We start from the raw sequence: 15897 nt of genomic DNA, 5'->3' as shown, positions 1-15897 counted from the left end.
GCCATCGCTTTTGATCACTGAAAATGGAGCTTCTGGAAAACGCCTCCCAAAGTGGATCATAATGTGGACAATGAAAACTGAGCTTTTTGAAAACACTTCCGTATGATTGTCATGTGACCAAAATGAAGGTGACGGCTCAAGTTGCGTGTGCATGTACAACAGAAGAGACTTCAGCATGTTTTTTTATTGTCTGGGTATTTCAATATGGACAGCGAAATTTTCGAGAAGGATCGGAAAACGCAAGTGTGGACGGGAAACTTTCTACCTGTTTTTGCCATGTCATTTTCAAATTTCTCAAGATCAGTATCGACTCTTCCTGCCTCACTCACTCACTCACTCACTCACTCACTCACTCACTCACTCACTCACTCACTCACTCACTCACTCACTCACTCACTCACTCAGCCTTTCATTAGGCTATTGCTACCTTTCAAATTTCTCCATCCCATAGAGACATAATTGCCAACTCACATAGTCAGTTTCATCATCTAGGTCCTCCTGGTCCTTGTTGCGTGTGTTGACCTGGGGGAAGACTTCAGCCAACAGTGGGTTCTGGGGGTTCCCCCTTCCAGCCTGCCCAACTGGCAAGTTTCTCAATGGGGGCTGGAGAAGCTGTGACAGTGGGGTCTTCCCATTGCAGTCCTGGTGCTCCCCCACTAGACTTCTAGGGTCACCACCACCACCACTGATGAGCATGCCCCCTGAGAAGCTCTTCTTCCTGGGCTGAGCGTGGAGCATCATGGGGGGCAGTGTGTGGTGGTGATGGGGTGGTGGCTTAGGGTGTGGGGGTCCTGGGATCTGCAGCAGGTGGGGCAGCTCTAGCGAGAGAGCCCTACGGTCTCGCCTGGGCACAAAATGGCCCGGAAGCACAGGTGGGGGGAGATGGAGAGGGCGGGGGGCTAAGGGGGGTGGGGAGAGGAGGGACTCTTCCTCATCTGGGTGGATGTGGTATAGGTGATGATGTGGGGAGGAGGAGGCCCGGGGGCCCCGGACACGGAGACTACCCCCAACAACCCCACCTAGACCCCCCAGGCCGTAACCATAGAGGGGCCTTGGCAAGGTGGGGGTAGGGGTAGGAGTTGGGGAGGAAGAGGAGCAGGGGCGGCCTCCTCCCAAGCTGTTCCAGCTGGAGCGACGTGCCCACAGTGCATGAGAATGTGGGGGCAGTGGATGGCCCCACTTGTGGTAACTTTGGCCTGAATACTGTAAGAGAGAGCGAGAGAGAGAGAGAGAGAGAGAGACAGACAGACAAGACAGACAGACAGACAGACAGGGGGAATAAACAAATAAGCAAAACTGCTTTAACTCAAGTTACTGTCCTCTTGCAAACAATACAAAACATCAGCTTCAGGGGTGCCATGGTGGCCTAGCGGTTTGCTCCGTCGCCTCATAGCAGGAGGGCTCTGATTTCAATCCCACCCCATCTGTGTGGAGTTTGCACGTCCTCCCTGTATTCACGTGTGCTTTGTCCTGGTACGCCAGTTTTCTCCAACAGTCCACAGACGTGTATGCTGTGTAAACAGATGTGGCATGAACGGTGTGTGAAAAAACAGGCAACCCTCCTCTGTGCCTGAGTTTTAGCAATGTAGGCAGCAAAATGCCCAACTGTGGGATTATGAAACCGTGACCCTAAACATATACTTATGATTTTCTAGGTAATGATGCATGAAGTTCATTTGAAATAAAACCTCGCTGTCTCATTTAAACCTGCTACAGGTAGTTTTTCCACTGACTCTTGATCCGTCTCAGTTTAAACTGGACGCATCGATATGACCGACACAATCAACCGAGACCATCGGCGAGCAGATTAGATACAGATATTTCTATATCATGACTACAAATGCTCGTTTTCAGGTCGAATTTACTGAGAAATCTGATGAAACGATTTACGATACACAAACAGGATACACAGCCTTTTTGCATTCATTTCCACTGGGAGTGATGAAGAAGGATAGGATGAGGAAGGAGTATATTACAGGGACCACTCAGGTTGGACGGTTTGGAGACAAAGCAAGAGAGACAAGATGGAGATGGTTTGGACATGTGTGGAGGAGAGATGCTGGGTATACTGGGAGAAGGATGCTGAATATGGAGCTGCCAGGGAAGAGGAGAAGAGGAAGGCCAAAGAGGAGGTTTATGGAGGTGGTGAGGGAGGACATGCAGGTGGCTGGTGTGACAGAGGAAGATGCAGAGGACAGGAAGAGATGGAGACGGATGATCCGCTGTGGCGCCCCCTAACGGGAGCAGCTGAAAGCAGCAGTAGAAATGGGATACACAGCCTCACACTACATAGCCACAATAAGAGATACACAACCTCATCGCTGTATAGCCTGAAAACACCTGTTTTTTCCCACAAACCACCACATCTCTCACTGTGGTTTAGAACAAACACACGCACAATGTACCCGAGGGTGACTGTAGATGTTTGTGACAAGGGGCAATGGTAACACCAACTGAAGCCGAGCTTAGGTGAAACACAGCCACTTTTGTCCACAGGGGTGCACAAAGTCAACAAAAATCCCAAACTCCTCGTAGCAGCTTTAGTATGACGGCTAGTTTACAGAGCATTAAAATACCCCACACTTTCTGCCTCCCAGCTGACTTACTCACCACAGCCCTTTGCTCCAGGTTGGCCCGGCCCAGGGAGATGACACTGCTTTTCCTGGAGCCCAGGGCAAAGGTCAACCTCTCCCCGGCATAAAGACCAGTGGGCACTGGCGGCAGGTCCAGGTATCCATTGGGAGTCAGAGTACTGATCTTTGGGTCTAGTGAAGAGAAACCAGTTGGGTGGGAAAGGGAGGAAGGGGAGAAGTTAAAATGCAAGGATGGAAAGATGGATTCGAAGGAAGGCAAGGAAGCAAGAACGGAGCAATGTAATGAAACATGGAAGAAAAGAAGAGGGACAGGAAGTATAGAAAGAGCGAAAGCAATTTAAAGAAGAACTTGGGCAGAAGGAAGAAAGACCAGAGAGCCAGAGGTGCAGAATGAGGAGAGAAACAGCAAAAAGAGAAAGAAAGAAAGAAAAGGCATTAGCATAATAAAAACACACAACAAGTTTGACATTAAACAGAAGGGGATGTTGCAGCTGCACACACGTCATACAGCCCCGCTGCACAGCCGCGCAGCAGGGAACATCGCTGCGCTTCATCGCAGACGAGGACATGAGGACTGAAGAAATCCTTGTCTTGGTCCCCAGCTGCTTCTTGGTAGCTGGAGTGTAAACACAGCCCAGTGCTGTGCAGCCCTGCCCTGCCCTGCACAGCCCTGCTTCACCACTGTCAGAGCAGGCTGTGCTGTCCAGCCCTGCCCTGCCCTGCACCGCCTGCTCCGACAGCGGTGGAGCAGTGCTGTCCAGCCCTGCCCTGCCCTGCACGGACTGCTCCACCACTGCCGGAGCAGGCTGTGCTGTCCAGCCCTGCCCTGCCCTGCACGGACTGCTTCACCACTGTCGGAGCAGGCTGTGCTGTCCAGCCCTGCCCTGCCCTGCACCGCCTGCTCCGACAGCGGTGGAGCAGTCTTAGAGAGGACGAGTGAGGGTTTCCTCACACAGCAAGTCCCCAGCTTACGAACCACTTCCGTTCCCCAGTCTGCACTGAAGCCCACATGCTATATGCACTAACACACATACCCACACTAACACACATACCCACACTAACACACATACCCACACTAACACACATACCCACACTAAACAACTGGGGGGGGGGAATAGCGTGATCCTCCCACGCGCTACGTCCCCCTGGTGAAACTCCTCACTGTCAGGTGAAAAGAAGTGGCGGGTGACTCCACATGTATGGGAGGAGGCATGTGGTAGTCTGCAGCCCTCCCCGGATCAGCAGAGGGGGTGGAGCAGAGACCGGGACGGCTCAGAGGAGTGGGGTAATTGGCCGGATACAATCGGGGAGAAAAAGGTAAAGCAGTGCACCATTCCTAGCAACCACTCATATGATGCACTACTTGAGAGGACACAAGTGAAACATCAGTTATTCTGTGAGTTTTGCACCCTAAATACTGTCACTCGTACTGTGAGTTTCTTTTAGAAAATGTATGGACAAATTCTACCAGTATAAAACATCTCAGAGTGAGATCGTGACTTTACGAAGGGAAAAGTAACTCCTCATAATAGCAAACAGGGCACACCAACTTTCATCGGGTCGCCCGAGGGTGTTTGGTACCTGAGAGATGCAGCGAGTCTTTCTGCTTGTCACCCTCCTCAAAGTTACAGGAAGATCTGTCATCGTCTGAGTAAGACCGGTTGGCATCCCCCTGCATCAAGAGATCGAGACAGCAGGAGAGAGAGAGAGAGAGAGAGAGAGAGAGAGAGAGAGAGAGAGAGAGAGAGAGAGAGAGAGAGAGGAAAGAGATAGAAAGAGGAAGGCAGGGGAAGTGTAAAAAGAATGATCTAGAAGTGTGAACCAGCCACAGGCAAATTTTAATAGGAACTGCCAATCCCTCGTTCAGTCCTCATTACCCAGCTATCCAAGGGGCAGGATTCCTCCAGGCCTGCCTAGTTCACTTCCACCTCAGTCTGCCCCAGCTCTGTAAGTTTACCACCTACATTTAACGCTCAGTAGTCCTTTTTTGTCATGGCACAAACCCTTCATTTTTGCTGGTCTGTAATTTGTTCTGCCTTGATGAGAGCAGTTTTTCTCCCTTTGCAGGAGTACGGAAAATATGATATATGCACTGTATCGTACATAGACAGAGTAAATACACAGATGACAGCCATCATGACATCTCACGCTGGCTGGGCTTGCAGCATTTCACATACACATCACACACTGTCGTTTGCTGAGCAACTACAATAAACCGTTACACATACCTGAGAGGAAGTAGCACTTTACCACATAACAAGTACATTTGTTCTCTACTGGAATGATGCAGAGTCACTCCTAGTCTTCGGAGTTAACATGTAAAAAATACAGGTATCAAGAGGAATTACAGATTTTGCAGATGGTGTACCATCACCAATCTTGTCCTCGATGTGCAGAAGACAAAGGAGCTGATTGTGGACTTCAGGAGGTCTAGAAGCTGCAGCCACTCCCCCATTCACATCAATGGGGTGGAAGTAGAGCGTGTTTCCAGCTTTAAATTCCTTGGAGTCCACATCAGCGAGGACCTTTCGTGGACATTAAACACCCAGGCCCTTGTGATAAAGGCCCAACAACGTCTGCATTTCCTGAGGAGGCTGAGGAGCGCCCGTCTACCCCCCAAAATTCTCACCAACTTCTACCACTGCACCATAGAGAGCATCCTGACCATCTGCATCTCAGTGTGGTACGGCAACTGCACCTCAGTAGACCAGAAAGCTCTGCAGCGGGTCGTCAAGGTGGCCCAGCACATCACCGGTACCCAGCTCCCAGCCATAAAAGACATTTATCACAAACGCTGCCTTCGAAGGGGTCTGAGCATCAGCAGAGATCCCACCCACCCCAACCATGGACTGTTCTCCCCCCTGCCCTCTGGGAGGCGCTACAGGAGCCTCAGAGCCCACACTACCAGGCTCAGAAACAGCTTCTTTCCACAAGCTGTTGCCCACCTGAACCTGGCTACCCACTGAATGTCTGTAGATATTTTTAAATATTTTGTACTCCAGCTCTCTTTTAACTTATTTTAGCTTTTAGTCTTCATGTGTGTGTATCTTATACTGTGTGTGGTCCTCATGTGTGTATCTTATACTGTGTGTGGTCTTCATGTGTGTGTATCTTATACTGTGTGTGGTCTTCATGTGTGTATCTTATACTGTGTGTGGTCTTCATGTGTGTATCTTATACTGTGTGTGGTCTTCATGTGTGTATCTTATACTGTGTGTGGTCCTCATGTGTGTATCTTATACTGTGTGTGGTCTTCATGTGTGTGTATCTTATACTGTGTGTGGTCTTCATGTGTGTATCTTATACTGTGTGTGGTCTTCATGTGTGTATCTTATACTGTGTGTGGTCTTCATGTGTGTGTATCTTATACTGTGTGTGGTCTTCATGTGTGTGTATCTTATACTGTGTGTGGTCTTCATGTGTGTATCTTATACTGTGTGTGGTCTTCATGTGTGTATCTTATACTGTGTGTGGTCTTCATGTGTGTATCTTATACTGTGTGTGGTCTTCATGTGTGTATCTTATACTGTGTGTGGTCTTCATGTGTGTATCTTATACTGTGTGGTCTTCATGTGTGTATCTTATACTGTGTGTGGTCTTCATGTGTGTATCTTATACTGTGTGGTCTTCATGTGTGTATCTTATACTGTGTGGTCTTCATGTGTATGTATCTTATACTGTGTGTGGTCTTCATGTGTGTGTATCTTATACTGTGTGTGGTCTTCATGTGTGTGTATATCTTATACTGTGTGTGGTCCTCATGTGTGTGTATCTTATACTGTGTGTGGTCTTCATGTGTGTGTATCTTATACTGTGTGTGGTCTTCATGTGTGTGTGTATCTTATACTGTGTGTGGTCTTCATGTGTGTGTATCTTATACTGTGTGTGGTCTTCATGTGTGTATCTTATAATGTGTGTGGTCTTCATGTGTGTATCTTATACTGTGTGTGGTCTTCATGTGTGTATATCTTATACTGTGTGTGGTCTTCATGTGTGTATCTTATACTGTGTGTGGTCTTCATGTGTGTATCTTATACTGTGTGGTCTTCATGTGTGTGTATCTTATACTGTGTGTGGTCTTCATGTGTGTATATCTTATACTGTGTGTGGTCCTCATGTGTGTGTATCTTATACTGTGTGTGGTCTTCATGTGTGTATCTTATAATGTGTGGTCTTCATGTGTGTGTATCTTATACTGTGTGTGGTCTTCATGTGTGTATCTTATACTGTGTGTGGTCTTCATGTGTGTATCTTATACTGTGTGGTCTTCATGTGTGTGTATCTTATACTGTGTGTGGTCTTCATGTGTGTATATCTTATACTGTGTGTGGTCCTCATGTGTGTGTATCTTATACTGTGTGTGGTCCTCATGTGTGTATCTTATACTGTGTGGTCTTCATGTGTGTGTATCTTATACTGTGTGTGGTCTTCATGTGTGTATATCTTATACTGTGTGTGGTCTTCATGTGTGTATATCTTATACTGTGTGTGGTCCTCATGTGTGTGTATCTTATACTGTGTGTGGTCCTCATGTGTGTATCTTATACTGTGTGTGGTCCTCATGTGTGTATCTTATACTGTGTGTGGTCCTCATGTGTGTATCTTATACTGTGTGTGGTCTTCATGTGTGTGTATCTTATACTGTGTGTGGTCCTCATGTGTGTATCTTATACTGTGTGGTCTTCATGTGTGTGTATCTTATACTGTGTGTGGTCTTCATGTGTGTATATCTTATACTGTGTGTGGTCTTCATGTGTGTATCTTATACTGTGTGTGGTCTTCATGTGTGTATCTTATACTGTGTGGTCTTCATGTGTGTGTATCTTATACTGTGTGTGGTCCTCATGTGTGTGTCTTATACTGTGTGTGGTCCTCATGTGTGTGTATCTTATACTGTGTGTGGTCCTCATGTGTGTGTATCTTATACTGTGTGTGGTCTTCATGTGTGTGTATCTTATACTGTGTGTGGTCTTCATGTGTGTATCTTATACTGTGTGTGGTCTTCATGTGTGTATCTTATACTGTGTGTGGTCTTCATGTGTGTATCTTATACTGTGTGTAGTCTTCATGTGTGTATCTTATACTGTGTGTGGTCTTCATGTGTGTGTATCTTATACTGTGTGGTCTTCATGTGTGTGTATCTTATACTGTGTGGTCTTCATGTGTGTGTATCTTATACTGTGTGTGGTCTTCATGTGTGTGTATCTTATACTGTGTGTGGTCTTCATGTGTGTATCTTATACTGTGTGTGGTCTTCATGTGTGTGTATCTTATACTGTGTGTGGTCTTCATGTGTGTGTATCTTATACTGTGTGTGGTCTTCATGTGTGTATCTTATACTGTGTGTATCTTATACTGTGTGTGGTCTTCATGTGTGTGTATCTTATACTGTGTGTGGTCTTCATGTGTGTGTATCTTATACTGTGTGTGGTCTTCATGTGTGTATCTTATACTGTGTGTGGTCTTCATGTGTGTGTATCTTATACTGTGTGTGGTCCTCATGTGTGTGTATCTTATACTGTGTGTGGTCCTCATGTGTGTATCTTATACTGTGTGTGGTCTTCATGTGTGTGTATCTTATACTGTGTGTGGTCCTCATGTGTGTATCTTATACTGTGTGTGGTCTTCATGTGTGTATATCTTATACTGTGTGTGGTCTTCATGTGTGTGTATCTTATACTGTGTGTGGTCTTCATGTGTGTATCTTATACTGTGTGTGGTCTTCATGTGTGTATCTTATACTGTGTGTGGTCTTCATGTGTGTGTATCTTATACTGTGTGTGGTCTTCATGTGTGTGTATCTTATACTGTGTGTGGTCTTCATGTGTGTATCTTATACTGTGTGTGGTCTTCATGTGTGTATCTTATACTGTGTGTGGTCTTCATGTGTGTATCTTATACTGTGTGTGGTCTTCATGTGTGTATCTTATACTGTGTGTGGTCTTCATGTGTGTATCTTATACTGTGTGGTCTTCATGTGTGTATCTTATACTGTGTGTGGTCTTCATGTGTGTATCTTATACTGTGTGGTCTTCATGTGTGTATCTTATACTGTGTGGTCTTCATGTGTATGTATCTTATACTGTGTGTGGTCTTCATGTGTGTGTATCTTATACTGTGTGTGGTCTTCATGTGTGTGTATATCTTATACTGTGTGTGGTCCTCATGTGTGTGTATCTTATACTGTGTGTGGTCTTCATGTGTGTGTATCTTATACTGTGTGTGGTCTTCATGTGTGTGTGTATCTTATACTGTGTGTGGTCTTCATGTGTGTGTATCTTATACTGTGTGTGGTCTTCATGTGTGTATCTTATAATGTGTGTGGTCTTCATGTGTGTATCTTATACTGTGTGTGGTCTTCATGTGTGTATATCTTATACTGTGTGTGGTCTTCATGTGTGTATCTTATACTGTGTGTGGTCTTCATGTGTGTATCTTATACTGTGTGGTCTTCATGTGTGTGTATCTTATACTGTGTGTGGTCTTCATGTGTGTATATCTTATACTGTGTGTGGTCCTCATGTGTGTGTATCTTATACTGTGTGTGGTCTTCATGTGTGTATCTTATAATGTGTGGTCTTCATGTGTGTGTATCTTATACTGTGTGTGGTCTTCATGTGTGTATCTTATACTGTGTGTGGTCTTCATGTGTGTATCTTATACTGTGTGGTCTTCATGTGTGTGTATCTTATACTGTGTGTGGTCTTCATGTGTGTATATCTTATACTGTGTGTGGTCCTCATGTGTGTGTATCTTATACTGTGTGTGGTCCTCATGTGTGTATCTTATACTGTGTGTGGTCCTCATGTGTGTATCTTATACTGTGTGTGGTCCTCATGTGTGTATCTTATACTGTGTGTGGTCTTCATGTGTGTGTATCTTATACTGTGTGTGGTCCTCATGTGTGTATCTTATACTGTGTGTGGTCCTCATGTGTGTATCTTATACTGTGTGTAGTCTTCATGTGTGTATCTTATACTGTGTGTGGTCTTCATGTGTGTGTATCTTATATTGTGTGTGGTCTTCATGTGTGTATATCTTATACTGTGTGTGGTCTTCATGTGTGTGTATCTTATACTGTGTGTGGTCTTCATGTGTGTATCTTATACTGTGTGTGGTCTTCATGTGTGTATCTTATACTGTGTGGTCTTCATGTGTGTGTATCTTATACTGTGTGTGGTCCTCATGTGTGTGTCTTATACTGTGTGTGGTCCTCATGTGTGTGTATCTTATACTGTGTGTGGTCCTCATGTGTGTGTATCTTATACTGTGTGTGGTCTTCATGTGTGTGTATCTTATACTGTGTGTGGTCTTCATGTGTGTATCTTATACTGTGTGTGGTCTTCATGTGTGTATCTTATACTGTGTGTGGTCTTCATGTGTGTATCTTATACTGTGTGTGGTCTTCATGTGTGTATCTTATACTGTGTGTAGTCTTCATGTGTGTATCTTATACTGTGTGTGGTCTTCATGTGTGTGTATCTTATACTGTGTGGTCTTCATGTGTGTGTATCTTATACTGTGTGTGGTCTTCATGTGTGTGTGTATCTTATACTGTGTGTGGTCTTCATGTGTGTATCTTATACTGTGTGTGGTCTTCATGTGTGTATCTTATACTGTGTGTGGTCTTCATGTGTGTATCTTATACTGTGTGTGGTCTTCATGTGTGTATCTTATACTGTGTGTGGTCTTCATGTGTGTATCTTATACTGTGTGGTCTTCATGTGTGTATCTTATACTGTGTGTGGTCTTCATGTGTGTATCTTATACTGTGTGGTCTTCATGTGTGTATCTTATACTGTGTGGTCTTCATGTGTATGTATCTTATACTGTGTGTGGTCTTCATGTGTGTGTATCTTATACTGTGTGTGGTCTTCATGTGTGTGTATATCTTATACTGTGTGTGGTCCTCATGTGTGTGTATCTTATACTGTGTGTGGTCTTCATGTGTGTGTATCTTATACTGTGTGTGGTCTTCATGTGTGTGTGTATCTTATACTGTGTGTGGTCTTCATGTGTGTGTATCTTATACTGTGTGTGGTCTTCATGTGTGTATCTTATAATGTGTGTGGTCTTCATGTGTGTATCTTATACTGTGTGTGGTCTTCATGTGTGTATATCTTATACTGTGTGTGGTCTTCATGTGTGTATCTTATACTGTGTGTGGTCTTCATGTGTGTATCTTATACTGTGTGGTCTTCATGTGTGTGTATCTTATACTGTGTGTGGTCTTCATGTGTGTATATCTTATACTGTGTGTGGTCCTCATGTGTGTGTATCTTATACTGTGTGTGGTCTTCATGTGTGTATCTTATAATGTGTGGTCTTCATGTGTGTGTATCTTATACTGTGTGTGGTCTTCATGTGTGTATCTTATACTGTGTGTGGTCTTCATGTGTGTATCTTATACTGTGTGGTCTTCATGTGTGTGTATCTTATACTGTGTGTGGTCTTCATGTGTGTATATCTTATACTGTGTGTGGTCCTCATGTGTGTGTATCTTATACTGTGTGTGGTCCTCATGTGTGTATCTTATACTGTGTGTGGTCCTCATGTGTGTATCTTATACTGTGTGTGGTCCTCATGTGTGTATCTTATACTGTGTGTGGTCTTCATGTGTGTGTATCTTATACTGTGTGTGGTCCTCATGTGTGTATCTTATACTGTGTGTGGTCCTCATGTGTGTATCTTATACTGTGTGTAGTCTTCATGTGTGTATCTTATACTGTGTGTGGTCTTCATGTGTGTGTATCTTATACTGTGTGGTCTTCATGTGTGTGTATCTTATACTGTGTGTGGTCTTCATGTGTGTATATCTTATACTGTGTGTGGTCTTCATGTGTGTATCTTATACTGTGTGTGGTCTTCATGTGTGTATCTTATACTGTGTGGTCTTCATGTGTGTGTATCTTATACTGTGTGTGGTCCTCATGTGTGTGTCTTATACTGTGTGTGGTCCTCATGTGTGTGTATCTTATACTGTGTGTGGTCCTCATGTGTGTGTATCTTATACTGTGTGTGGTCTTCATGTGTGTGTATCTTATACTGTGTGTGGTCTTCATGTGTGTATCTTATACTGTGTGTGGTCTTCATGTGTGTATCTTATACTGTGTGTGGTCTTCATGTGTGTATCTTATACTGTGTGTGGTCTTCATGTGTGTATCTTATACTGTGTGTAGTCTTCATGTGTGTATCTTATACTGTGTGTGGTCTTCATGTGTGTGTATCTTATACTGTGTGGTCTTCATGTGTGTGTATCTTATACTGTGTGTGGTCTTCATGTGTGTGTATCTTATACTGTGTGTGGTCTTCATGTGTGTATCTTATACTGTGTGTGGTCTTCATGTGTGTGTATCTTATACTGTGTGTGGTCTTCATGTGTGTGTATCTTATACTGTGTGTGGTCTTCATGTGTGTATCTTATACTGTGTGTATCTTATACTGTGTGTGGTCTTCATGTGTGTGTATCTTATACTGTGTGTGGTCTTCATGTGTGTGTATCTTATACTGTGTGTGGTCTTCATGTGTGTATCTTATACTGTGTGTGGTCTTCATGTGTGTGTATCTTATACTGTGTGTGGTCCTCATGTGTGTGTATCTTATACTGTGTGTGGTCCTCATGTGTGTATCTTATACTGTGTGTGGTCTTCATGTGTGTGTATCTTATACTGTGTGTGGTCCTCATGTGTGTATCTTATACTGTGTGTGGTCTTCATGTGTGTATATCTTATACTGTGTGTGGTCTTCATGTGTGTGTATCTTATACTGTGTGTGGTCTTCATGTGTGTGTCTTATACTGTGTGTGGTCCTCATGTGTGTATCTTATACTGTGTGTGGTCTTCATGTGTGTGTATCTTATACTGTGTGTGGTCCTCATGTGTGTATCTTATAATGTGTGTGGTCTTCATGTGTGTGTATCTTATACTGTGTGTCGTCTTCATGTGTGTATCTTATACTGTGTGTGGTCTTCATGTGTGTGTATCTTATACTGTGTGTGGTCCTCATGTGTGTATCTTATACTGTGTGTGGTCTTCATGTGTGTATCTTATACTGTGTGTGGTCTTCATGTGTGTGTATCTTATACTGTGTGTGGTCTTCATGTGTGTATATCTTATACTGTGTGTGGTCTTCATGTGTGTATCTTATACTGTGTGTGGTCTTCATGTGTGTATCTTATACTGTGTGTGGTCTTCATGTGTGTATCTTATACTGTGTGTGGTCTTCATGTGTGTGTATCTTATACTGTGTGTGGTCTTCATGTGTGTGTATCTTATACTGTGTGTGGTCTTCATGTGTGTATCTTATACTGTGTGGTCTTCATGTGTGTGTATCTTATACTGTGTGGTCTTCATGTGTGTATCTTATACTGTGTGTGGTCTTCATGTGTGTATCTTATACTGTGTGTGGTCTTCATGTGTGTATCTTATACTGTGTGTGGTCTTCATGTGTGTATCTTATACTGTGTGGTCTTCATGTGTGTGTATCTTATACTGTGTGTGGTCTTCATGTGTGTGTATCTTATACTGTGTGGTCTTCATGTGTGTATCTTATACTGTGTGTGGTCTTCATGTGTGTATCTTATACTGTGTGTGGTCTTCATGTGTGTATCTTATATTGTGTGTGGTCCTCATGTGTGTATCTTATACTGTGTGTGGTCTTCATGTGTGTGTATCTTATACTGTGTGTGGTCCTCATGTGTGTATCTTATACTGTGTGTGGTCTTCATGTGTGTGTATCTTATACTGTGTTCGGTCTTCATGTGTGTATCTTATAATGTGTGTGGTCTTCATGTGTGTGTATCTTATACTGTGTGTGGTCTTCATGTGTGTGTATCTTATACTGTGTGTGGTCTTCATGTGTGTGTATCTTATACTGTGTGTGTGCGTGTGTGTGTGTGTGTGTATCTTGCACTGTTTGGTGAAGCCGCAGGCCTCATTTCATGTCTAACATGTGCCTGCACATTGTTTTTAATGACAATACCTTGAACTGAACTGAACTGAACTGAACTGAACTGAACTGAACTGAACTGAACTGGATTGAACTGGATTTTGGGAAGAAGGAGAGAAGCCCTTCATTCCTGTATCATCCAACCTGGCTCAAGGATGCGCGAGTCATGTATTTAACTAAACACATGAATCAGAACATTCTGATCTGAAGTAACTGAACTAAACACATGAATCAGAACATTCTGATCTGAAGTAACTGAACTAAACACATGAATCAGAACATTCTGATCTGAAGTAACTGAACTAAACACATGAATCAGAACATTCTGATCTGAAGTAACTGAACTAAACACATGAATCAGAACATTCTGATCTGAAGTAACTGAACTAAACACATGAATCAGAACATTCTGATCTGAAGTAACTGAACTAAACACATGAATCAGAACATTCTGATCTGAAGTAACTGAACTAAACACATGAATCAGAACATTCTGATCTGAAGTAACTGAACTAAACACATGAATCAGAACATTCTGATCTGAAGTAACTGAACTAAACACATGAATCAGAACATTCTGATCTGAAGTAACTGAACTAAACACATGAATCAGAACATTCTGATCTGAAGTAACTGAACTAAACACATGAATCAGAACATTCTGATCTGAAGTAACTGAACTAAACACATGAATCAGAACATTCTGATCTGAAGTAACTGAGCTAAACACATGAATCAGAACATTCTGATCTGAAGTAACTGAACTAAACACACCAAATTATGTCCAATGTGTCTTGAGGGCAGCATGAAGTTTCCATTCTGTGGTTGACTAAAAAGACCTGTGGCAACACGGGGATCGCTGGTTCGAATCCTCGTGTTACCTCCGGCTTGGTCGGGCGTCGCCTACAGACACAGTTGGCCGTGTCTGTGGGTGGGAAGCCAGAGGTGGGTATGTGTCCTGGTCGCTGCACTAGCACCTCCTCTGGTCGGTCGGGCCGCCTGTTCAGGGGGGGGGGGACTGGGGGGAATAGCGTGATCCTCCCATGTGCCTGGTGAAACTCCTCACCGTCAGGTGAAAAGAAGCGGCTGGTGACTCCACATGTATGGGAGGAGACATGTGGTAGTCTGCAGCCCTCCCCGGACCAGCAGAGGGGGTGGAGCAGCGACTGGGACGGCTCGGAAGAGGGGGGTAATTGGCCGGGTACAGTCGGGGGGAGAAAAAGGGGGAGAAATAAAAAGGGGAAAGAGCTGCTGCAGTGAGTGCCCTGGTTGGCAGTGGCCTTTCCTTTGTTCAGCATCTAATGCTGACTGGCAAGACAGCTGAAGCCAGATGGCTATCTGCAGCTTACCTCGGCCTGGAAGCCCTCGACCAAGATGGCAACAAGCAGATTGAAGAGGACGTAGTTGCCAAAGGTCATGAGAGCAACGAAGTAGAGGGCGGCACACGGGGAGGTGGAGGCCATGCCGTTGTACAGCACCATGTTCCAGTCTTCCTGGGTGAGAATCTGAAAAACATACACACAGCTTGACAAGCCCACATGTACATGCATACACCAAGTATGCAGGAACACAACCTAAGTTAGCACACCAACAGGCATTTACTTTGGGGGGAAAAATCAGGCAAAACTGTTTGATAAATATTCTTTGTGTGTGTCAAATTTGTGTGTGTGAATGTTATGAGTGCTTGTGTACGTGTGTCGATCTGATGAAACTCTCCTTACCTGGAAGACAGTGACAATGGCCCAGAGAAGAGAGTCGAAGTTCTTCCTGTCGGGCACCGTGTCTCCAGCCTCTGTCTTCAAACTGAACTTACAGCCAAAGATGTGCATCCCCAGGATACTAAGACATACAACCACACACACACAACAAAGGTGTTCCACCAGGAGCCCGTAATGACATGATGTCACAGATCTGACAGGAATCAGCTGAGAGTCCCACTGATGAAAATGTATGCTTGATAATAGGCAGAGGTTTGTTTTGGTGATTCAGTGGCCCTATGGCCAGGAAACCTACCTGCACCACGCTAGCATCCAGTCACTATACATGAACAAACACGCAAACAAACCAACACAACTCTGAGCTGTGTCTTAAATGGCTTATACTCAACAACAGTGGGGGATAGGGTGGTGGCCATTTGCTCTAGTAAAGATGCCAAAAACATCACATCACAACATACAGTGAGATGTGTAAATAATCATTCATTCGTTCATTCATCATCAGCCGCTTCTCCGGGGTCGGGTCACGGGGGCAGCAAGCTAAGCAGGGCACTCCAGACCTCCCTCTCCCCAGCAACGCCCTCCAGCTCCTCCTGGGGGATCCCAAGGCGTTCCCAGGCCACACTGGACATGTAGTCCCT

At 44.3% G+C, this 15897-nt stretch overlaps 1 protein-coding gene across 1 annotated transcript in view; it reads right to left on the bottom strand.

Annotated features, from left to right (window-relative positions):
* LOC130119999 (voltage-dependent T-type calcium channel subunit alpha-1I-like) overlaps window positions 1-15897 on the bottom strand; it is a 287779-nt gene that overhangs the window by 97148 nt on the left and 174734 nt on the right. Inside the window, exons 12-16 of the mRNA XM_056288611.1 lie at window positions 15263-15380; window positions 14891-15046; window positions 4176-4266; window positions 2611-2765; window positions 472-1203 (exon numbers count right to left, since the gene is read on the bottom strand). Coding sequence (XP_056144586.1) covers window positions 472-1203; window positions 2611-2765; window positions 4176-4266; window positions 14891-15046; window positions 15263-15380 — 1252 coding nt within the window. The remainder of the gene's footprint in view (window positions 1-471; window positions 1204-2610; window positions 2766-4175; window positions 4267-14890; window positions 15047-15262; window positions 15381-15897) is intronic.

This window comes from Lampris incognitus, chromosome 10, assembly GCF_029633865.1.
Source record: "Lampris incognitus isolate fLamInc1 chromosome 10, fLamInc1.hap2, whole genome shotgun sequence".
Lineage (NCBI taxonomy): Eukaryota > Metazoa > Chordata > Actinopteri > Lampriformes > Lampridae > Lampris > Lampris incognitus.
The sequence above is the reverse complement of the archived record's forward strand: the minus strand, read 5'-3'. Positions and strand labels throughout refer to the sequence as shown.